General features: G+C 39.7%; 1 protein-coding gene across 3 annotated transcripts in view; it reads right to left on the bottom strand.

Annotated features, from left to right (window-relative positions):
- ddah1 (dimethylarginine dimethylaminohydrolase 1) overlaps window positions 1-24,702 on the bottom strand; it is a 114,115-nt gene that overhangs the window by 35,778 nt on the left and 53,635 nt on the right. For all 3 annotated transcript variants that reach the window (XM_034210142.1, XM_034210141.1, XM_034210140.1), the window contains exon 2: window positions 6,405-6,504. In XM_034210142.1, coding sequence (XP_034066033.1) covers window positions 6,405-6,495 — 91 coding nt within the window. In that variant the 5' untranslated portion in view covers window positions 6,496-6,504. The remainder of the gene's footprint in view (window positions 1-6,404; window positions 6,505-24,702) is intronic.

Here is a 24,702-nt window from a genome sequence, read left to right as displayed (position 1 = left end):
GATTGGTTATTGGCTAATGGTTACACAAGCCAAAAAAAACATTATGACATCATAAAGTGGGCCAAAATCTGATCTGCTCATTTTCAGACAGGATTTCATATAAATGGATCAGGACAAAAAGAGAGTTTACATTTTTTTCCTGAAACTTTCAGAATCTCTTACACAGAGGGGACACATATTTATTTATAAAATACATGAAAAAGTGGATTTTGCATAATACCTTTAACATCTAGACATCTCAACATGAGATAACTAAAAAGTTCTGGAATCTGCAAAAGACTAACTTAAGTCCAGAAGTCGTAGAATAACAGCCGTACAGTGAGCCTGTGGAGCTACATGAGGTGAACACTGCAGCACCACACTGTGTACTCTATGCCTGCCTGTGAGAAACGGCCAGCTGTGGTCAGTCCGGTGGGGCGCAGGCAGGCAGAGCCCTGAGATCCTGGCTCGGCTGCAGCAGCACACTGCGCTCAGGGAAGGGCTCCACACTGCTGAGACTCTACAAAATGAGCCGTTAGCCGAGGCTCTGCCAACAGGAAATGTTTCTAGTCTTGCCATGTGAAAACCGATTTGAGCTGGATGGAACGAACGCACAGAGCCAATGTCTAGAAAACCCAATTAGGTGTACCATGCTTTTTCCCTGTGGCCTGCATGGTGTAGAAGATACTGACACACACTCTAACCAGTTAGAAGCCCGAGCCTGTTTTTCATGCCTCAGGCTACGAAAATGACATTCCCAAAACAAATGACCATAACTTCACTTCTAAAAGGGGTAAATTAATAATCTTTTTTCTCAAAGCAATGATAAACCTGTGAGTTGGATGTAGAATAGTCAGAATCAATATAGTTGTTTTTTATTTTAAAGTAAATTCAGATTGAACATAGTAAAAAATGTAAATGATAGTGGTCCGTCCAAAAAAAAACACATCACTTATAGTGAAAACCACCCTTGAATGATAGTAGACTAAAAGCTTTAGGAATCCAAATTAAAACATATAATAAGTACCCTGTATCAAGATTGATGCAAAACAAGTGACATTTGACCTTTTTAGAGAGGTTTAGCAAAAAAAGAAACACCTTTGGGGTTAGGGCTACAACAAACGACTAATTTGATAATCGATTAATCTATCGATTAATGAAACGATCAATCGACTATTCGGACTATTACTGTATGCCTTGCACAATTTCTCAAACGCTCTTATTTAGCCATCAACTTTTAGATTTAGCTTGAGGTTGTTTTAGGCATGTGGAAACTAACAATGAAGACAATAAAGATGAATACTTGATTCAAAAATACATATATTATTAAATTAACTAAACACATTTTGAACAAAATTAACATTGCTTTTTATTTAAATTAAATAAATAATATTTCACATCAAAGAAACAAGTGTTTTAACAAATCGTATTAAATAATGTGATGACAGAACTGTAAACAGAATAGCTGAAACTTTTACTAAATAAATAACTCAGTTACCTCTAATCATTAACCCATGTTTGTATAATGTAGTTAACTCCGTGTGTTGCTGCTAGCATACATAACACCTGACGTGGAAACGTTACTCGTGGATGGGGCTACAGAGCTACTAGAAAACGGTGCATTTCTCCGTCTGAATATGGTGCACTTTTGCTAAATGTTTAGACAAATTGCTCGTGTTACCGCCCTTACATGCTAAACTCTTATTGCACTTTTGGCAACGAGCATTGTCCACATCGAGACGGGTAAAATGTACCACACCTCGGAGCACGTTCTCTCAGCCATCTCCTCCGTGTGTGTTGCATGCATGTAGCAGCTGCGTGTGTGTAAACTGCCCCCGCCCCCTCGCACACGACGGGGGAGAGAAAGATCTCTCTTCTGGATTGGAAAGAATCGAAAATACATCATAGACGCATTTTTTTGTCTTTTCGCATATTAAAAATAACGAGTTGGCGACACTAGACTGCGAGTATAATGCTTATGTAGCAATAATACATGACATGTATTTTTTAAATGTCTCCGGTACCGATAAAAACACCAATAACGTTGGAGCTTAACGGCGCGTAAAACACACGTGATGACGTCACCAACGAATCGACGACTGAATTAGTTGGCAACTAATTTGGTAATCGATTTTAATTAGGGCCGGGACTCGATTAAAAAAATTAATCTAATTAATTAGAGGCTTTGTAATTAATTAATCGAAATTAATCGCATTTTTAATCGCATATACATATTTGACCTAAGAACAGTGAGAAGCAATTTGTTTTCACATGGATTTTAGTATACCATTAGGCGCATTCACACCGCAGTACTTTTCCCACAAAGGTTCATGAGAATTTAGTTCATGAGAACTCTTTGAACCTGGGGGTGGATTAGGCAAATGAAGCCGCTGACGTCACTTCTTCTTCTTCTGCTTTGGGTTTACTGGCAGGCCGCAAACCACTTCACGGCGTATACTGCCGCCCAAAGTCCCCGGCCGGAAGTCCCCGGAGTTGGGGACTGGCTTCAGTAGAAGCTGCTGGGAGTCCCAGCAGCCTTCCGAGTAAATCGCCAGAACGCCGACACCACTCCTCATCTCCACCGCTCCCATGTTTTATTTTGTGTTGCCATAAGTTAGTCTCTCTGCGTTTCTTGCGCTGGGCTAATGCTAATAATGCTAATGCGAGGATAATAAAATGGCGGCTTCACAAAACTTTTTGGGAGTTTAACGGGGCGTGGTTTGCAATCCGCCCAGCCAATCAGAAATATAGCTCTTTTCTCACAAGAGAGCCGTACGAAAGTCCCTGCTCTCTCGCAGCTCTCTGCTCTCTAGCAGGGACTTTCGTGGGAGTAAAAAGGTTCTCATGAACTAATTTAGTACCCGGCTCTTTTGGTGTGAACGCGATAAAAGAGGCTAACGTCCACGCTAGCTGCTATATGTTTTGCATTGAGGTGATACTTGAGGCTTGATGTGCTGCGGTGATATGCGAATTCCTTTTTGCATAATTTGCACACAACCGTGCTCTTATCGACGCTTCCATCCGTCCGTTTTTTTAAAACAACATTTCCACTGTTGTTCACTGTGGTTTGTTGTTGTCTGAAGTCATGAACGTTAGTTGGTGCTCCAGTATAATCGGTACGCCTGAAACTCATCCAGTGAGAAACGTTCCGCGGTGCAAAAATAAGTGCGATTAAATGCGTTTATTTTTTTAACGCGTTAATTTTTGTGTAATTAATTAATCTTAATTAACGCGTTAAAGTCCCGGCCCTAATATATATATAATAACAATAATAGGTAGGCTCAGCAGCAGACACACCTTAGTGCAAAGTTATGTGTCAGTATTAATAACAGTGACATATATACAGTGGCGTTTTTATATGTACAAAAGTGGTGGGGCACAAAAAACTTAGATGTCTATATATAAGCTTCTGCAGTGAGGTTCATGGCTGGTGAGGCACTGGCACTGACTCTTCAGGTTTACAAATATTATATTTTGACCTAAATCAAAATATAATATTATTTTCAAAAGCTTTTTTTGTCTGATGCTTCAATTAATTTTAAACAGACAGTTCAACAAAAGGATACCCAAAAAATGTAATTTTATCATTTAAATATTGAATTGTTCTCTCTCTCTCTTAGTAAGATCCCATTTTCAATAAAATTGCGGTCTTACCTTGACTTGAAGATTAAGTCCATTTGCCTATCCTTCTGGACAAAAATCTCTATTACTTTTTTGTAAAAGTCCTCCTTATGTTCTTGTAGTTTCAAAAGTCTATCATAAATCTAATCTAATCAATAGATTTAGGATTCGAAAATTATAAAAGTAGGGTAGACCAGTGGCGTAGCTGTGGGTGGGCCCGGGTGGGCCTGGGCCCACCCACATGCACGTCTGGCCCACCCACAGCCAATCAGCGCTTCATAGCGCAGAGCCGGGAAGCCCAGAAGGAAGTGCCACAAACTGCAGTACATCTAGTGGCCGACGGGGGAAGGATGCAAAAAGGAGCAATTCCCATAGACCCCCATGTTAAAATGCCCAACTTTACGGCAGAAATAAACATGTGTCTAGCCTGGATCCAATAAAACTTATTCTGGATATAGTTAGATTCCACCTTCATGACAATGGAATAGGGAGTGCATTTTTTTACCGTGAGTTTTTATAGTAAGTAAAGTAACTTTTGCCGTGAGTGAATGAAAGTATTATTTATTCTTGAGGTTTGCAGTTTAGCATGTACACATTTGCTGAATATGAAAACACTCAGTGTGTGCCTGTGCGACTGTCAAGAATAAACAACCTGTGGCCCCCGATATATGTCGTATGTATTATTGCTACACAAACATTACATTACAGTTTAAGTGTCGCCAACTCCGTTTCTAATATGCAAAAAGACAGCAAAATGCGTCTGATTATTTTTAGTATTTTAGATCTTTCCAATCCAGTCGAGAGATCTCTCTCCCCCGTCTGTGTGTGAGGGGGCGGGGCAGTTTACACACACGCAGCTGCTACATGCAGCAACACACACACACGGAGGAGATGGCGGAGAGAACGAATTCCTTTTTGCATAATTTGCACACAACCGTGCTCTTATCGACGCTTCCATCCGTCCGTTTTTTAAAACAACATTTCCCACTGTTGTTCACTGTGGTTTGTTGTTGTCTGAAGTCATGAACGTTAGTTGGTGCTCCAGTATAATCGGTACGCCTGAAACTCATCCAGTGAGAAACGTTCCGCGGTGCAAAAATAAGTGCGATTAAAATGCGTTAATTTTTTTAACGCGTTAATTTTTTTGTAATTAATTAATCTTAATTAACGCGTTAAAGTCCCGGCCCTAATTTTAATCGATTAAGTCGATTAGTTGTTGCACCCCTACTTTGGGGTCATTTGGGTGTATTTGCCCTTTCTCTGGAACCCATTGGTCAATTTTGGTGATTGACACCTCTTTTTAACCGTTAGAGCCAATAGAATCGAAGGGGAAGTTCCACATACACGTTACCATTGAGGAGTGAGTGTGACGCGCACACAGTCAAAAGCTATGTTACGCTCTGAAAACTGAAAACTGAAACCTATAGGCTCAAACTAGTAAATATGAAGATGGATTATCAGTAATCATTTCAAAGTGACACAGACACATTGGATTAACCTATGGAGTAACCTTCAGCAGCGTTTTATCGTTTTGATGCCATTGAACACAACTTTTGATCAGAACAACAGCTAAGGTAAGAATATCTATGTGTTTCCTCCGTGAAGTGTTGTGATGTCTGTTTTCGCTTCCCCTGTCGCAAGTTCTGATCGCTCAGTGATGATACTTATATGCCTTTGTGGAATCTCAGCTTGCTAATCGATATCTTGTTTGTGCAGATCCGATAAGTAATACGGGTATTTTACCTTGAGTTCTGTGCTAACTGCGTTTGCATTTTTTTGCTCAGGACTAATTCAGAGCCTTTGTTATTACCCTTGCATTTCATTTTGCTAAAAATGGTTAATGATTTTTTTTCCCGTTAAGTGGGTATGACACATTCATCGTTTATTAAATATTAAGAAGCCCTCAGACGCTGTTTCTTGCAAGATGTTGCAATGGGCCCACAATTCTCTGCCCTCACTAAATTGTATTTACTAATACTAAAGAGAAGAGGCCCATGTTAAGAGGTCCAGCTGATTTGATTTGAACATGGTACACAATGTTTTTGCAACAGAATATTTTTCAAGGGAAATTCTGCTTATTGCACCGAGGAACCAGGTCATCGAGGTTACCCAGAGGAATTTTTGGTGGAGGATCCAGAAAAAACAGACACAAATTTTGAAAGCTGAAACTGCGGAGGCTCATACTTCCACTGCTTTCTTATTTTTGTGTTTACAATCATATCCCTTTTTTTGTGATTATATTCAACAAGTTCATGCAAAGTCCTGAAAAATGGGGATTCAATCTAAATACTGATCCGGTTGGACGATTTTCACAGATGCATGTCAATTAGAAACACGTACGTTATGTTCCTGCTTAGAAATACTTTTTATTATGTTCGGAGAATTTCTGAGTTTGTTTATGGCTGCACGGAGAAAGATCTAAGGGAGAACCAACGTCATTACTGACCTCAATGATTAAAACGGAAAAAAAATGTTGTCTAGCTGCTTACGCGAACCAGAGTTTTTGTTCAGGTTTATGCCAACGACGTTTACTTCCTGATATTGTTTAAACTAACAACTGGAAAAGCAATGCTACATTGAACTAAGCTTGGATGCAATAATTGGAATCTTAGAATTGATCCATTCAATGGCGAATAGAGCACTTTATTACTATTTTCTGTGATATACCTTTCATTCATTTATAGAAACCACAAGACACTAGCTAGAATTACGACTATGTTTTCTGTAGAATGTTTGTATTCGTTGAGTGCCTCGCGTTGGTTTTGATTTGTACAAAATTAAATGATCGAGGCAACATAGTTTACCTGTGAAAAGCACATCTCCTCCATCCAGTGTGGCGTTCTCATCAGTCATTTCCACAATGTTCAGATTCAATTCCTTCAGAGCTGCTTTCATTGCCTCCGTCTGGAACAACCACAAGGACACAAACAGAAATACACTTAAAACATCTGCTGATATTAAACAAACAACTGTGATGACGTGGAGTAAGCTACACCACTGAATTTCCTCTCTCCAGGATTATTATGATAGGGTTCAGTTTTAATCAGACATCTGTAAACAAGATGATACAAATCAGTCTGAGGATTTACACTGGATTTCTTTAAGGCACAGTGTTTACAGTAGCAATACCCAGATTTCTGAGATTGAGTGCGCTGAAACAAAACCTTTTTTTTCTCTAACAGGTTTCGATTACATCACTTAATGAGCCATGAAATTACGTCATTTTGGAGGAAGTACGTTAATATTTTTACAAGGCAGGGCCAGTGGAAAATAGGTACGCTGAAGGACCAACACAAACTCTAAACAAGCCTCTTCCTGTCCTCAGGTTCTGGGTCATCTGTTTTCCATACATTTACAGGAAGGAAGTCAAATGATGGCTGCCACCCGGATAAGATCAACATAAATTATGGAATGCATTCCCTGGATGGAAAATGAAGGGCACACCACATTTCACCTGTATGTCCTATCGAATGAAATGGAAACCTGAGGATAGAGCAGGCCTTTTTTTTTTGGCTGAACTTTGGCTGGTCTGTTCTCCTGTCTGACCGCACAATGTGATTTTACTGTCCTGTATTTGGGGTTCCTGCGGGAGTAGTTTCCAAGGCCAGTCATGTTAGCGAGAGCATCAGTGTTTCCATAAGCCCTATCTCACTATGACCTCAGCCTGCTCACTGAGCTTTTTGGCTAACACAATGTTTCTGCTTCTCCTCATTTGTGGAGGGCCACACCATGAGGTCACTCAGGTAGTCTGCAATGCACGTCCCAAAAAGCACAATAAAATGCCTGCAAAGCGCATAGAAGACTACACAACTCTCCTTTAATTATGAACTTATACATTGTGGTTTAATACTTAGTCACAAGTAAGGAATAAGTAACTAGCTATACCTAGTCATTTATATCAAGGCAACACCTCTCTGTATAGTACGATACAGTTTAACAGAAGTACAATCTACATCCTACAAAATGATTTCAAAGTTGACTCAACATCTCTCTAAGACAGTTTGAGACAAAAACTGAACATTATAAATATGTAATGTCTGATTTAATCCAAGACTATTGTAAAAGTTTAGTGTACTAAACTCAATAACTGCGATTATGTATACAGCAGGTTTTTTTCCTATGACTTTTCCTTTATATAACCATGCCACAGTTGCAACTTTCCAATCCAATCACTTTCAAGAAGACAGACAGTTGAATCCCACATAATTATCAGTCTTTCCTTTTCAATTTTTCATCTGAAGGAAATCGGCTCATCTTGACGTTGTGTTCTTTAAACAGGAAAAACACAATGTCCTTCCAAGTAACTGGGTTCCTGATTCATTAGTGGTCTCTTAAAAGCAACAGCGTGCACCATAATGAGTGAAGTTTAGAGGTAATTTCCCCCGCAATTTATTTATCCAAAGCCAGGACACCGCTAAGGAACTATCTGCAATGAATGAGTTAAGTTTGTAGGTGTTTTGGGTGGCAAATAAACATTTGAGACTGATTCTGATTAAGTAAACAATGTGCTTCTGATGTTTGTTTCTAATGTGTTAGGTTGGTCTTGTGACCTATTGCTGGGGAGTCCTTGCTGCTCCCAGTTAAGTTATTTCTACTCCGCCACTGATTTATCATTTATGAGGAAACTCAGTTGAAACACTGGATATATTAACATTCTTCATTCGTCTGTGCCTATTAGCCATGTTAGTTATTTCACAACAAAGCTTGAGAGCAAAGACCTAATATTTATTCCCCAGTCCATATCATATTGAGTACAAAACTAAAATACATTTCAGAGAAAGACCTTTCCCAATATTACCACACAGAATATACAGATTGTGCTGTCTCCACATTATCAGCCACTGATTTTCCTTTCTTCTTCTGTCTGTAGCACACTGCAGCCTCCACTATGCCCAAGAATCTGCAGGACTGCATGAAGTAGCTCTTTACCTCAGCTCTCTGGCATTTCCTCTGACATCACTGGAGGTGATGTGACCCAAAGGGTGTTTAGGCCCCTCCTTCACCATTGGAAATGTAATGTTCCCTTTACATAGACAACAGTGTGATATCTGCTCGGTGTGCGTGTGTGGTAGAGAACATCAATTAGTCCTTAAGCACAGACACAATAAATATGTTGCTTGTGAGTTTGGACTAGTTATTTAGTACACACAGAAGGAGCAAAAAGAGCTAGTAGGAGCTAAACAACATTTTTTAAAAAGATCATGAATTAGTATCATGTCATTCCAAGTTAAGGGAAGATTGAGTGTAGCGAGGTAATGGTCTTGTGTTTACAGTTTGTGAATGGTCCCACATAGATATAGACTACACAAAGATAAATTACAAACTCAAAATGTTTACAATGAACATTTGCTGAGATTCAGCTCCATTTAGCTGGCTAGCTTTTCACCTGTGCCAAACTCAATTTGGACAGGAAAGGCATTGGACACGGTTGATAAGAGGAACTTTTGGGCTACCAACATTTTTTTTGGAAGAATGAACCAAAATAAATCGATTTTATGTGAAGAGAATTTAATAACTTTGTCTCCAAAGCATATGTTCAAAGTCCCCGAACAATCTAAGTTTCAGACGGCGTAGCAACACTCAAATCTGAACAAAAAAGCTATGCGTTGCTGAATCTCATCCCATATGATGCTAAGTCTAATGGCTTGAGATTGTGGAATTGTGAAGCATTTATTGAAGCAAATGTCCTTTGCGCTGGAAGTATTTAAATGGCCATAAAGGGCTCACCTGCTCAACTGAAAGGTTTCCATTAGCTGTGGTGTTTAAACAATTTTCAGCTGGCACAAACAGGCCTGACGTAAGCCAAGACAACCCTCCTGACACAACACACTCCTCCTGACCTGCATTCTTGATGTAGTTAACTGCACATTGGAAGCTGTCAGTAGCATGTTGTAGCAGAAACACAGATTCATTAAAGAAGGAGTGCATATTTGGCAGGAGTGCAAATTCTTCCTGCTGTCACACATCCACTTCAAGGTTCAATGAGGCCTTTCGACCGGACATGACCTCCTTACCATTATCCGTTCTAAGTCATCAATAAATGGCTGAATGGGTGGATCAAGGCATTTTCCAATAAAGCAGCCAGTGAATGTAACCCTCACCTGCATCAGTCTAATAAAATGAATGTGTGTTGATGTTTCTTTCTACTGGCCATGGAAGAGTATTAAGTGCTGTATTCATGATTGAAAAAACAATAAGCATGCAACTGTTAGTTCTTAACAGCTCCCCTTAGAAACACTGCTAATCACAGAAGATTAGGACCGCTATTAAAGTTAATGTTTCCTAATGGCATTTTGCATTTACAGGAGAGTGAATCTATCCCTTGGGTATATACACACCAATTACAGGTCCATCAATCATTAAGTCTGGTATGTCTTTTGTAAAGTTAAAGAGCTCACATACAGTGGGGCAAAAAAGTATTTAATCAGCCACCAATTGTGCAAGTTCTCCCACTTAAAAAGATGAGAGGCCTGTAATGTTCATCCTAGGTACACTTCAACTATGAGAGACAGAATGGGGAGAAAGAATCCAGGAAATCACATTGTAGGATTTTTAATGAATGAATTGGTAAATTCCTCGGTAAAATAAGTATTTGGTCACCTACAAACAAACAAGATTTCTGGCTCTCACAGACCTGTAACTTCTTCTTTAAGAGCCTCCTCTGTCCTCCACTTGTTAACTGTATTAATGGCACTGTTTGAACTCGTTATCAGTATAAAAGACACCTGTCCACAACCTCAAACAGTCACACTCCAAACTCCACTATGGCCAAGACCAAAGAGCTGTCAAAGGACACCAGAAACAAAATTGTAGATCTGCACCAGGCTGGGAAGACTGAATCTGCAATAGGTAAGCAGCTTGGTGTGAAGAAATCAACTGTGGGAGCAATTATTAGAAAATTGAAGACATACAAGACCACTGATAATCTCCCTCGATCTGGGGCTCCACGCAAGATCTCACCCCGTGGGGTAAAAATGATCACAAGAACGGTGAACAAAAATCCCAGAACCACACGGGGGTCCTAGTCATGACCTGCAGAGAGCTGGGACCAAAGTAACAAAGACTACCATCAGTAACACACTACGCCGCCAGGGACTCAAATCCTGCAGTGCCAGACGTGTCCCCCAGCTTAAGCCAGTACATGTCCAGGCCCGTCTGAAGTTTGCTAGAGAGCATTTAGATGATCCAGAAGAGGATTGGGAGAATGCCATATGGTCAGATGAAACCAAAATAGAACCTTTTGGTAAAAAACTCAACTAGACGTGTTTGGAGGAGAAAGAATGCTGAGTTGCATCCAAAGAACACCATACCTACTGTGAAACATGGGGGTGGAAAACATCATGCTTTGGGGCTGTTTTTCTGCAAAGGGACCAGGACGACTGATCCGTGTAAAGGAAAATAATGAATGGGGCCATGTATCGTGAGATTTTGAGTGACAACCTCCTTCCATCAGCAAGGGCAGTGAAAATGAAACGTGGCTGGGTCTTTCAGCATGACAATGATCCCAAACACACCGCCCGGCGCAACAAAGGAGTGGCTTCGTAAGAAGCATTTCAAGGTCCTGGAGTGGCCTAGCCAGTCCTCCAGATCTCAACCCCATAGAAAATCTTTGGAGGGAGTTGAAAGTCCGTGTTGCCAGTGACAGCCCCAAAACATCACTGCTCTAGAGGAGATCTGCATGGAGGAATGGGCCAAAAATACCAGCAACAGTGTGTGAAAAACCTTGTGAAGACTTACAGAAAACGTTTGACCTCTGTCATTGCCAACAAAGGGTATATAACAAAGTATTGAGATGAACTTTTGTTATTGACCAAATACTTATTTCCACCATTATTTGCAAATAAATTCTTTAAATATCAGACAATGTGATTTTCTGGATTTTTTTTCTCATTTTGTCTCTCATAGTTGAGTTATACCTAGGATGAACATTACAGGCCTCTCTCATTTTTTTAAGTAGGAGAACTTGCACAATTGGTGGCTGACTAAATACTGTTTTGCCCCACTGTAGCTGTATGACAAAGCAGACATAGAGTAAAGGTTCAATAGACAGGAGGACATTTTCTGCATAGGGTTGTAGTCTTTAGAGGCTCACTTCAACATAATGACTGAATCATTTACTGTATTTGCTTTGTTCTCAAGAATTAGAGACAATTGATGTCAATTTCATGCCTGTAACAGTAAGCAATGATAGCAGTTTTCTTGATACAGCCTAAACAAAAGCTGAGTGCTTCTAAAAAAGTGACCAAACAAATCTGTCAACAGGTGCAGACAATGCAGAATATACCATCTTTAGTAACTCTGTCTCTCTTCCTTTTTTTCCTTTTCTCTCTCCCTCTCTTTCTTCACTATCTTGATTTCTTGCTTTATCTCTCACATTCCCTTTATTCTCTCTAGACCATCATGGCGGGGGTCAAGAATGCTTCTAAGGTGGCTTCTCATGCAGAGTTGGCCCATTATCTCTTACCGTTAGGGACATCCAATACCTCACCCTGCCTAGATGCCAACTCACTTTGCCAGAACCTCCTCTCTTCTCCCTTCTACTTTCTATGCTTCTCTCTTTTTCCCTCCTCTCTCCTCCTTTTCCCCTGAGTGCTTGGCGACATGCTGTTAGCCAGCACCCTGCTTTGAATGAAAAAGGCCTTTTAAAATTCATTAGGGGCTAAAGGCTTTGAGATTTAGACGGTCTGCCTGCCACATTCCTGCCGTTCCAGCCCAGGACAGGGAGACGGAGCAGAGAGAACAGCCTTTTATTTGGGGCTTTTTATGGACCCCGTCTCCATTCTCTCGCCCATGGTACCCGTTGATATCGCATTCAGCTAAAAAGGACCATCAGTCTGATAGAGCACGGTGAATTTGGAAAGGGAATAGTTTCCTCAACAATAGCATTCCTGAAGGTCATCGTAGCTTCCCTACACCAGGCAACGAGTCCCACGCTCCGACATAATGGGGACACAGCATTCCTCTGAGCCTCACACGCAAGGAGGTCGGCCTCTTTAAATGACACTTATCAGCTGCAGTTTGTGAGTTTATAAAGTGCGTGAATCCAATGGCATATAATGCAAGACAAGGTTGGTAGAGACAACAAAGAGGACATTATACAAGGATTTGGTCAAAATTGTACATACAGTAAAGGGATGTTATAAGAGGACTGGGTGGCCCACCAAACATTTTTGAAAGAATGCCATGGCACAAACATTTGTAGACAAATTGCCTGTTTTCCCATCCTGCAGACATGGAACTGCATTTGCATTTGCCTGAGTTTTGGTTCTTGCCACCTGGTAAATATGTGTTCAACCATTTCAGCTCTGTTTTGGTCCCAACCATCCCCTGATATATCCTATGTTTATCAGCTAATTGGTAACATTGTCTGCCTTTTTGAGTAGTGTATGGTAAAGTAGAATAAGGAGAGAGATTTGAAGAGAGCAAGAGTAAACCAAAACAGTTAGGTTGATAATATGATACAAAAACCAATAGACCTGAGATGAAGTGCAGGGTCAAGTGATCATTCCCTGCATCATTAAGGACTAAAATCGTAATTTGATCCATTGCTAATAAACAAATGACTCCAGCTTATAGGCTTCTTTTAGAATCTTAAAGTACTCAAAAACAATCTGTCAAAACCGGCATGAGCTGTGTACAAACACAAAACAGGGGCTTTCTTGTATTGACAATGACATATAGGCACAAGTTTGAACGGGGGGGTTTGTGCATCATAGCTGAGGGTTTGGCTGGACATCCATGGCACAGAGGATCGTAACAGATAGCAGAGGCCGAATGCCGAGGAAAGTTCAAAGACCAGCAGAATACAGAAGGGGAATAATGGCTGCATTTCAGGCAAATCCACTAAGTGGAATTTGACATAAATGCACAAATCCCATTAGCTATTCAGGAACAAGGAGGATAAGGCTATCCAAACCTTTCAGGTATTATGTCTCTGAGGTCAAGGAGAATGCAAAAAGACAAGACTTTATACATTGTTGCGATAAAGTAGCTCAATTATAGATTTGTCAAAAGTTTGCTAGAAGCAGCAGTTGTATGTGTTGTTTACATGGGAACGAAACGGGTTGTATCCGCTAATTTTGTCTTTCGTATAGCACGTTCGTTCACACGAGGCCATAACGGAATCGCGGAAACGGACCCCTAAAATGATAACGGGTCTCAAGGTGGATAGATCTGCGGATGGAACGCTCTGGGGAGTCAAACGGCTCAGTGTGTACGTCCTATACGATAATTTGCGCTATAGATGTTCGCCTAGGGGCGCCAGATCTGGGGGGGCGCTGCGCTGGCAGCTCTGGAGGGAAAAAAATGTTTTGGACCGTTGGTGCTCATCCTAATTTTCGGCCTTGATGTAACAACATTCATAATTAAGTAAAGGTAACACCCTTTTCACCCCGGTTACACTTTTCATTTGTCACTGTAAGTGATGAAAGTGGGGGATGTTGGCTTATCTGGCCCCCGCTGCTCACAGCCAAAGTGCAAGTGAACTGGGAGCGAGGTACCGGCGCTGTTGTTATTAGCACCTGGTGCTAGCTGCGCTAACGGATATAAGAAGAATATGTTTCTACAACAAGGTGGAGGGGAGCTCTCTCCTGACAGACTGAGAGGCTGATAACTACAGCTCAGTGAGGTAAAGGACTTTCTCAGTGTTTAGATAGTTCATTTTAGTCCAAGTTATCTCAGTGGGTCTCAAACGTTTTGATCACAAATTATGTAAACACATATTTCCAAGGCACTCCTTTATAATTATTGGGATAAACAGGTTTGAAATCATTTCAATGTATACTACAGTATAGGACAGTAAACCAAAGATATCGTTTAAAACTGGAGAAATAAAAATGTGCATTACTAAATAAATGTTAACTAGGTCAAATAAGATATGAATGACAAACAACAAAAATAAAATAAGTTACATTTATTTGTTATTGGCTATCGTAGGTTATTGGTTATGTTCACATACTTATTTGATTATTAAAATGTAAACCAATCTTTTTCATATGGGTGTTTAGAGTTGTAGTCTCCTAGATCTAGTCTCAAGTAATTGTGTGCTTAAAGTGCACCAGATTGAAGCATTTTACTTTAAAATGTTCAAACATTTCTTCCCGGGGGGGCATATCCCCGGACCCCTCTAGAGCAGTGGTTCCCAACCTGTTTTTTTTTTTTTATACATATAATTGTAACGCAATACATGATTGTCACTAAAGGCCTTGTCTCTACATTACATTACAATAAAATATAAAAAATAATTGATTCATTACATTTGAATAAAAATTCAAGTCATTGTCCTTGCCGGTTTCAGTTGGATTATTTGTCAGTTGCTCCGATCAGATCGGTCTCCTCCATTTTGTAGATTATTTACGACTTTTTAATCCACATAAACACAACGGCAAAATCTGGCTTACTTTGAGCATGTGTTTTAAACAGTTTAATCCCTTTGTGAATTGTTTCCACTTGCGCCATCCTTTAATTTATTCATACAGCGGGAATCCAAATGAATTAATCCTGAGTCCAATAACCATCAAAGCCACTCCAAAAAAGGTTGGGAACCCCTGCCCTAGAGGATGTGATGTCCACCCCCCAATTCAAACATCAGCGCTTCCCCTACCATTGTCTTGGAGGGGTGCTGTGGCCCGCCAACGGAGCCCCGCGCCCCCCCTGAAATTCAAGGTGTTTAAAAAATATAATTCTTTTTTTTTTTTATTATTAAATCGTTATATATATATCACCAAATTGCATCTAATCTATATCTACTGTCACCTTTCACATTGAACATGTGCTCTTTTATTAAATGAACTAAACGCTTTCATTTTAAGTTGTGAGTTTAGTGTTTTTGACCCTAAGAAACACTGATGCATTAATCAATAACAATAGTCCACAGCTCCTCTCTCTGCTCCAGAGGATTTAAAAAATATATATCCCAAATGCCTGCCCCCACCTCCCCTTTTGTAGTGTATTTGTGTTTTGTAGAGATTTTTCATTTATTCTTTATATATCCTATAGGGGGGAGGGGGGGTGAAGCATCAAATTGGCTAGAGTCAGTGAAGCCATAGCCCCGCCTCTGCTGCTCACTGCTGTAGCATGGTCAGTAGCTACTGCTACTGACCATGCTACAGATGTTAGTGCAAAATCTACAGCTCCTCTACCACAACCATCAGCAACAAGTGGACATGGAGAACTACATGAACTACATGTTGCTAAATCCACCGCGGAGAATAAACAGAAGGGCAACCAGGCAACCATGCTCGGGGGTCTTCTTTGCTGCTTTTGGTGTATTTTATGGCGGAAGTACAGCGCCACTTACAGGACCGGCATATGTACTACAGCGTCTCCAGCGGGTCGAGCGGTCTCGTGTGAAGGGACACGTTTATTGAGCCGTATCCGTGTGAACGGAATACTTTTTTTATATCGAATTCGGTTTGTTTACGTTCCCGTGTAAATGGGGCCTTAGAGGGCTTATTTGCAAAGAGTACCTGAAGGCTTAACAATTGGGTATCTTTATAATCTGCAATGGGGTTCTGAAAAGGCTGTCACACACTAACCATATATCGAATGCACATAAAAGTAATATGAAAGTTTAAAGTTTTCCCATTGGAAATCTTTACAAAATGATTAATTTCCAGTCCACTTGCAGGAATAGTTAGCACAAAGAACACAAAAAGCAATCATAAATGAGTCACACAGGAAGTGCATGGTAAAAAGGGTCCAGTCTGATGCTGTCATGATGATCAAATGGTACATTTCTAAAGGGAACTCACACTATCACTGCCCGTAACAAAAGTATGAAATGACTCATTTAATGGCAGCCAAGAGAAAACAAACCCCCCACGGCCTGTCCTTGTGTTATCCAAGCAAATCCAAGGTGTATGTTGGAACATACCTGTGGATTACAAAGCCATGGCATCCCTCCGCCCATACCCCTCTGCTTTAGGATTACACAATGTTGAGAAGTGGGTCAACGTGAAGGCTTTCATAGTTAACAGTAGCAGATCTAAAGACCCCAGCACCACATCAACCACATGGATCTGGCAGGCTGCCTCGATAAAAGAGCTGTTTTCTGCCAAACCGACTGCACTGTCAGATTGCTTTCACTTGGGGCTCCCAGGATATCAGGGCTCCGAGGAGGAAAATGCCACACTAAAGTCCTATTTAGACACATTTAAAGAGTTAGCAATAGCAGCAAAGCCAGTATTGCACACATCATTAGGGAAGAACAAAGTAAAAATGAAGGCATTGTCCCTCTAATTTGTAATAGAGGGTATTTAATTTTATAAGATCATATGATCTGTGTGTGAGACTTAATTGCATTTAAGAGAGCTGAGAAAGGCTGATGTACCCTTCATGTAATTATAAATGAGTGGATGACCAGCAGTCTAGAAACTAATTAAAAATGATACAATCTCTGTAAATAATGTTTGTATTAATGCTCCAGTAGCTTCTTCTTATATATATATATTTTTTTTTTACAAGTCTTTTTATTTCATTATAGTGTACAGTAATAGATGCCATTTCATTTATATTGTAATATCACAGTACCACAGTACACTCACTACACTCCCTCCTCCCTCCCTCCACCCGCAAAAAAATGCTTATCAATATAACTTAAACAACAGAGCCATGAAAATAAACATAAAACGGAAAGAAAAAAAGAAAATAAATAAATAAACCCACATCAAAGTAAAACAAACAAATAATTATACAATTAATTATACAATACAGCGACAATATAGACGATGACAACACAACTAGTATTTCCGGCCGTCAGGAAAAATAGCCACAGAGTGCACCATTCCATCACTGGTCCTATCTCAGATATATTTTCCAAATTAGAAAACAATGGCAACCACAGAGCTTGAAAGATATGTCCACGATTATATTTTTCCAATGTCATTTTCTCCAGAGGTAAAAAATGTGTTATCTGATCAATGAAAAGTTTAAATGTTGGAGGACGTTCATTCTTCCAGAGTAAAAGTATACATTTCTTGGCAAAATATGTTATTGTGATTAGTATTCTGTAATGTTTGGGGTTCAGTTTAAAGTTTGGCATGTCATTTAACAGGAAAAAACATGGATTTTGGCACATTTCGATGCCTAAAACGGCTTTTGTGAGCGCATGAATCGAATCCCAGAAATGTTTCAAGAGATCACAGTCCCAAAACAGATGCATAAATGTTCCTTCTTTTACTTTACATCTCGGACATTTTGAAGTTTTCTTTGGAAATGTTATGCATCTTTATGGGTGTGAGGTAAACATTTTTTAGAAATGTAAAGTTTGCTTCTTTGATTTTATTGCTTGTGAATGGAAAATGTGTTCTTTCACAGATATTCAGCCAAGTAGTTTCATCTATCTGTATCCCTAAGTTCTTTTCCCAGATATTTTTTAAAGTTGGAAAGGATGACTGAGCTCTTTTAGAAAAAACTGCATTAAATTCTCTCATTTTACCTTTGATCGTGCTCGATGACATCAATATCTCCTCCTCTTCCAACAATCCCGATCTCAATTAATTGCTTTTAATAATTGAGTGGATCACGTTCCTAATTTGCAGGTATCTGAAAAAATCCTTATTTGAAATGTCATATTCTGCTCTTAAATCATTAAATGATTTCAATGTTATATCTTTGTGGACCAAATGTTTCAATTGCTTTATACCTGATTTCGTCCATTTGTTTATATTAATTGACAACAAATATTTGCTAAGATCAGGATTGTTCAAAATAGGAGAAAATATTGAAATACCTGAGTTAACATGAACTATTTTTGTAGAGTCCATCCAGGCTAAAAGTGTATTGACCACTGTAAAACATTTGGCCATATAGTTCACCTTATTGAAGTCTTTAACAAATATAAGAGTTTCCACTGGCAACGGGTCAAAGATATTGGCTTCTATCTGAACCCATAGTGAATCCTTTCTTCCCAGAGACCAAGATAGTACATTTCTTAATTGAGCTGACCAGAAGTAGTGTTGAAAGTTGGGAAGACCAAGACCACCCATAGTTTCATGGTTTCATAAGAGTAATTAACTTGATTCTTGTTTTTTTATTACACCAGATACATTTTGAGATGTGTCTATTGAGAGATTTAAAATAGTCAGCGGATAAATAGCATGGTAACATTTGAAAAAGAAAAATACATCTCGGTAGAATATTCATTTTTATGACATTGATTCTTCCTAGCAGTGATATTGGTAATGTGGACCATTTAGATAAATCCTGTTTGATTTTGTCAATGAGTGGATTGTAATTCTCTTTAAACAGATTATCTAGGTGTGGTGTTATATTTATTCCTAAGTATTTAAAGCCACCTGGTGACAAATTAAAAGAACAAGACTTTTCCAAATTTGCTGTTGGCGTCATATTTAAGAAACACGCATTCGATTTCTTAAAATTAATTTTATATCCTGAGTATCTTCCAAATTGCTCTATCGTGTCGTGCAAGTGTGGTACTGAATTTTCTGGGTCTGTTAAGTAAAGAATGATATTGTCAGCATACAGAGAAATGTTGTGTTCATCGTTAATCTTCACTCCTTTAATACTTATGTTGTCTCGCACACATGACGCCAGTGGTTCAATTACAATTGCAAAAAGCAAAGGTGACAGAGGACATCCCTGTCTTGTCCCCCTTGTTAGTGGAAACAAATCTGAGGAACTGCAGTTAGTAATAACCGCTGTTTTAGGATTTTTATAAATTGATATGACCCACTCTATGAAATGAGAGCCCATATTTAACCTGTTCAAGATAGCAAAAAGAAAATTCCACTCAACCCTGTCAAAAGTCTTCTCTGCATCTAAAGAAAGAAGCAGAGATGGCTTCTGACCGGTGTCCAAATGGTTTATAATATTCAAAAGTCTCCTTATATTACCATAAGAATATCTGCCCTTGACAAAACCTGTTTGATCAGGACTAATTAGTTTAGGTAAAATCATTTCCAGTCGTTTTGCAAATAATGTGGTGATAATCTTATAATCATGATCTTATAGGCCTTCTTATATTTTTAAATCTCATTTTGAATATTTCAATGAACGTGGGTCTCAATACGAGTCCTTGGGTGATGATACAACATATTCACTTACAATAAATGTAAATAGTGGTTTCAATTTTTTGTGAAAGGTCTATCCAAGAGTGTTATATAAATGATCCACCTCAGTAAGACCAGGGTTGGGACTAACGCGTTACAGTAACGCGTTATAATTCAGTAACTCAGTTACCGTTACTACATGGTGCGTTACTCCGTTACTGCGTTAGTTTTTTTATATAGTCAACAGCCAGGCGAACAGAGATGAGAACTGTACTTAAGTACAGTACTTGAGTAAATGTACTTAGATACTTCCTGTGTCACATGCGGAGACGCGCTGTGGGCGTGTTTGTGTTGTTTACTAACAAGACTATCATGGCGGCGGCGGAGCTCAAGTCTAGTTTCTCCACCTGGAGATATTCTCACTATTTCACTTTTGTCGAGCACAAAGAAAAGAAAGTTTCTGTCAAATGTAAGTTGTGTCCTGGCGGGTCAAAGATCCTATCTACTGCCCAAAACAGCAATTAAAATCTCTTAAAACATCTGCAAAAACAACATGCGAAGCTAGTAGCTAGTAACTAACGAAGTAACGAAGCTAGTAACTAAGACCGGCACAGACCCAAACTCATCTGACGCCACTCCACCTCCACCTACCTAAGCAACAGCGGCTGGATTTTAACCAAGGGACTGCTAGCCAGGGAAAAGTCGATAAAGCCATTGCATTGTATGTTGTAGAACACATGCAGGCTATTGCTACAGTGGAGTCACCCGCTTTCAGGGAGCTAGTTAGCATGATAGCATGTCCGGGCGGCACACGGCATATGGGACGGAAAACTTTTTCCAACTACCTGGAGAAAGAATATACACAAATGGAAAGCCAGCTAATATCGATGCAATCCAGATTGCATATAAGGCATGTCAAGTTGATCAACAGATTGTATTATTCTCCAATGCAATAACAGTACTGAAATGAAGGCTATAAGGGCATTAATGGGAGCCCTTTTTTTAAGGAACTAAAAAGTTACTTTTCACAGTAACGCATTACTTTATGCTGTAAGTAATCAGTAAAGTAACTGAGTTACTTTTGAAATGAAGTAACTAGTAATGGTAACTAGTTACTGGTTTTCAGTAACTAGCACAACACTGAGTAAGACCAAAGCACAAAGGATCTGGGTCCAATTTTCTAAATACATTTTTAAAGCTAGGAAGATCATAAAACCGCTTACACATCACAATAGATGTGACTGATAAGCCTTGTTCTGGTTCTTAGAAATGATTACAGATTAAGGAGCACCTCTGTAGAACATGCATTTAAGAATCACTGTTAGATAACACTCTTAGCCTTTAAGAGTGTTATCTCTGTTACCAAGAAAACTAACCCTGCACAATTTGAGCGAGGACACATCAGGAATTAGAAGCAAATATGCAGGAATGTGAAGTGAATGAAAAATATTCTGAAACTTTACAAATAAAGCAGACATGTCTTTTGTAAAAACTTGTACCATAACACTGTGCTTGATCACAGAGCTCACTCACATAGAGAGACACACAAGCAGAGCTGAGTACTGCATACATAAACAGAAATAGGAATCCGTCCCAGAGCAAATAAAGTGTTTGCTCCAATCAGCAGGCTTGTAAAGAATGTGTCGGCTGCCTACCTCTCACTGTGACGGCTCCACAAATAAAGAAGAGCTGCAGGCTAGGAACCTCTGGAAAGCAGAAGGATGGAGGCTGTTGGTAACGTATATACACTGAACAAAAATATAAATGTAACACTTTTGTTTTTGCTCCCATTTTTCATGAGATGAACTCAAAGATATAAAATATTTTATATATACACAAAATAACCATTTCTCTCAAATATTGTTCACAAATCTGAAACAATCTGTGATAGTGAGCACTTCTCCTTTACCGAGATAATCCATCCCACCTCACAGGTGTGGCATATCAAGATGCTGATTAGACAGCATGATTATTGCACAGGTGTGCCTTAGGCTGGCCACAATAAAAGGCCACTCTGAAATGTTCAGTTTTGCTTTATTGGGGGGGTCCGAAAACCAGTCAGTATCTGGTGTGACCACCATTTGCCTCATGCAGTGCAACACATCTCCTTCGCATAGAGTTGATCAGGTTGTTGATTGTGGCCTGTGGAATGTTGGTCCACTCCTCTTCAATGGCTGTGCGAAGTTGCTGGATATTGGCAGGAACTGGAACACGCTGTCGTATACGCCGATCCAGAGCATCCCAAACATGCTCAATGGGTGACATGTCCGGTGAGTATGCTGGCCATGCAAGAACTGGGATGTTTTTAGCCTCCAGGAATTGTGTACAGATCCTTGCAACATGGGGCCGTGCATTATCATGCTGCAACATGAGGTGATGGTCGTGGATGAATGGCACAACAATGGGCCTCAGGCAGTGGCGAGCCGTCAGGGCCCTCTGTGAGGGCCTAAGATATTCTAAAAAATAATATTTGAAAACATTAAAAAAAAAAAACTTTTTTTTTTAAATATTATTTTTCATATATTTTTTGTTGTTACATTTTTCATTAGTTTTACCAAAATAACTTGATTTAATTGTATTTAAAATAACATTTCCAAAGAAATAAATCCTTCGAATCTGCCTGTTCAGTTTCTGTTGGAATGTGAAGGGGAGAGCTTGTTGGTCCCTCTCTATGGCGTTATATGTGTGCCTCTATCCTGAGCACGCAATGAAACATGTTGAGCATAGAAAATGCTATTGAGCGCGCACTTGAACAGTTTTGAGCACAGAGAAATATATTTTCTCTCATAAAACTCCTGCTCCGTGCGCAAGCAGACCGCTGCACGCGCTCTCTCTCCCCCGCTCGCTCGACCTCTCCAGCCTGCGCGCGCTCAGCTTTGCCTGCGCGCGCTCAGCTTTGCCTGCGCTCGCTCAGCTTTGCCTGCGCTCGCTCAGCTTTGCCTGCGCTCGCTCAAGTTATCACAGCGTTACAAATGTGCCACAAAACCAACCAATCGGAGAACTCGAGAAGGTCAATTCTGATTGGCTGGTCCAGCGCCATGTAGAGAGAAGAGTTGCTACAGCGGAAGTCCAAAATGCTTGATCGTCACGTGGTTCAGAGACTCAGAAAGTTCCCGGAAGTTCGTGGCGGGCCATTTGAATCACGATTTGAATGCATTAATAACAGGATATAAATGCAATTTTTGGTAATTAGTGGTCAATAAAGGTTTTGATTTGCAATATTTATACAACATATCGATATGTGTGGTTACATCAATGTGTGTGTTTTTTTAAAATGTGCTAATATTTGAGGATTAAGATAAAATAAGAAGTAGCCTACTTTATTGATACCAATTGGGGAAATGTTTACGCTGCAGCAGCAAAAGACAAGGAGGCATTGTACATTAGACAGTTAAAAGACTATAATTAAACAATCGAAAATGTAAACATCTTAAATAGAAATAACAGCATTACAACGTAGAAAATATACATAGTGTGAACAGCTATCTTACCTGTTAACATACATGTTAGGCTAACGTTGCCTTGGTTAAAGAACCTGTTGTTTATTGCTTTGAATTCTTTAAAACAAATATTATCCTCTTAAACTTGTATGGTAGTCAGGAGCATCACATCCTAATGTTTATTGATATATTTAGAGGGATGGGAAGGAAGGTTTCAAAATTCAGATTAGAATAATTTCTACCATTTCTTTAATTCATGGTGGTTTCAGTAATCCCCTGGTAATTGAGGACACAAGTAATCTAAAGTACTAATGTAATCTTTATGACTTTCAGAAAGGACAGGAGACCCACAGGTGCCTATCAATGATTGTCAACTGACAGCACAATGAGTCAAAGGACTAGCAGCAGCAGCATGATGATGATGTTACATGTGTTGTTTTTGGAACATCCGTTGTAAATAAATGGAATTCAATAAACATTGAATAGCATATCATGCAGTTTGTCTGTGCCTTTTCCTCCGTGTTGTCCTGGCATATAGTCTCTCCCATGGTTTGCTGTGCTGCCTCGGGATGCTCCAATCGCTCAGAGAAAGGAGTATGAATGTAAGGTTTCCCCACTGACACAGAGAGGAGGAAAGAATGGCTGGCTCAAGTCAACAGGAGCAATTTAACTATCACAAAAGACAACAACAGCAACAACATATGTGAGGTAATCGTATTTTTCACAAAACGAAGACCACACCATTGGGAAGCTTAATGTCTGTTTAATCAAAATAAGGAACAGGGAGAGGCTTGCAAAACTCTGGGAGTTGAGACTCAGGGTCAGGGTGAGGGTCTCATTGCAGGTCTTCAGGCTCCATTGAATCCCCCTGGGATTCTTGTGCTGAAAGAGGGAGACAGGAGAAAGGGTTAGATACATCTAGCAACCTATAGGATGGGAAATTGCTGACCTATTTTAAACTTACCTTGTGTTTTCACTCTCACTTAAGTCCCTCTCCCTTTGCCATCAATCCAACATCAGCTGAGCTGCAATATAATACAGACAGGTAATAATCAACAGAATCACAAGGACATTATATGGCTCTGCTAAAAACACTCACCCATAAGTTACGTTTTTGTTTACTGTTTGGAAGTCTCAAATATCCACTCCATCCATATCAATAGCGATGTATCACACAAATAGCTCTCTTCCTTATTATTGTGTAACGTTAACTATATTATACTAGCTGGAACTCCAAAATGGATATCCTCATTTCTCCACCCACTACAATCACACGCCCCAATGTTATATTTAACTAATATGTAACTCCCTCCACCCCGGATAAAAGCACGTTAAGAAGCCCCTTTTCTCTCATTCCACAACGTTGGAAGAAATAACATTAAGAGAACGGATTAATAGGCTGTTCATGGTTAACGTGTGTTGCTAACTTTAGCCGGTATCCTAGCCTCATCTGTCCGGTTGAAAATTAACGCAAGCATATGCCCATTGTAGAACAGGAAACAGAAGTTGGTCCAGGTTCTGGTCAACCCAACATTGTGATAGAGAGAGAAACATGTTTTGTCATTCTGCCACCTCTAATGCTTACAGCAAGTAATCAATACCTCAGAAGAGTTCATGTAGCTACATGTAGGCTACGGTTTGTTAGCGGTTTG

Source organism: Gymnodraco acuticeps, unplaced genomic scaffold (genome assembly GCF_902827175.1).
Source record: "Gymnodraco acuticeps unplaced genomic scaffold, fGymAcu1.1, whole genome shotgun sequence".
Classification (NCBI taxonomy): domain Eukaryota; kingdom Metazoa; phylum Chordata; class Actinopteri; order Perciformes; family Bathydraconidae; genus Gymnodraco; species Gymnodraco acuticeps.
Note: the sequence above shows the minus strand (reverse complement) of the source record. Positions and strands in the feature narration are given on the sequence as shown.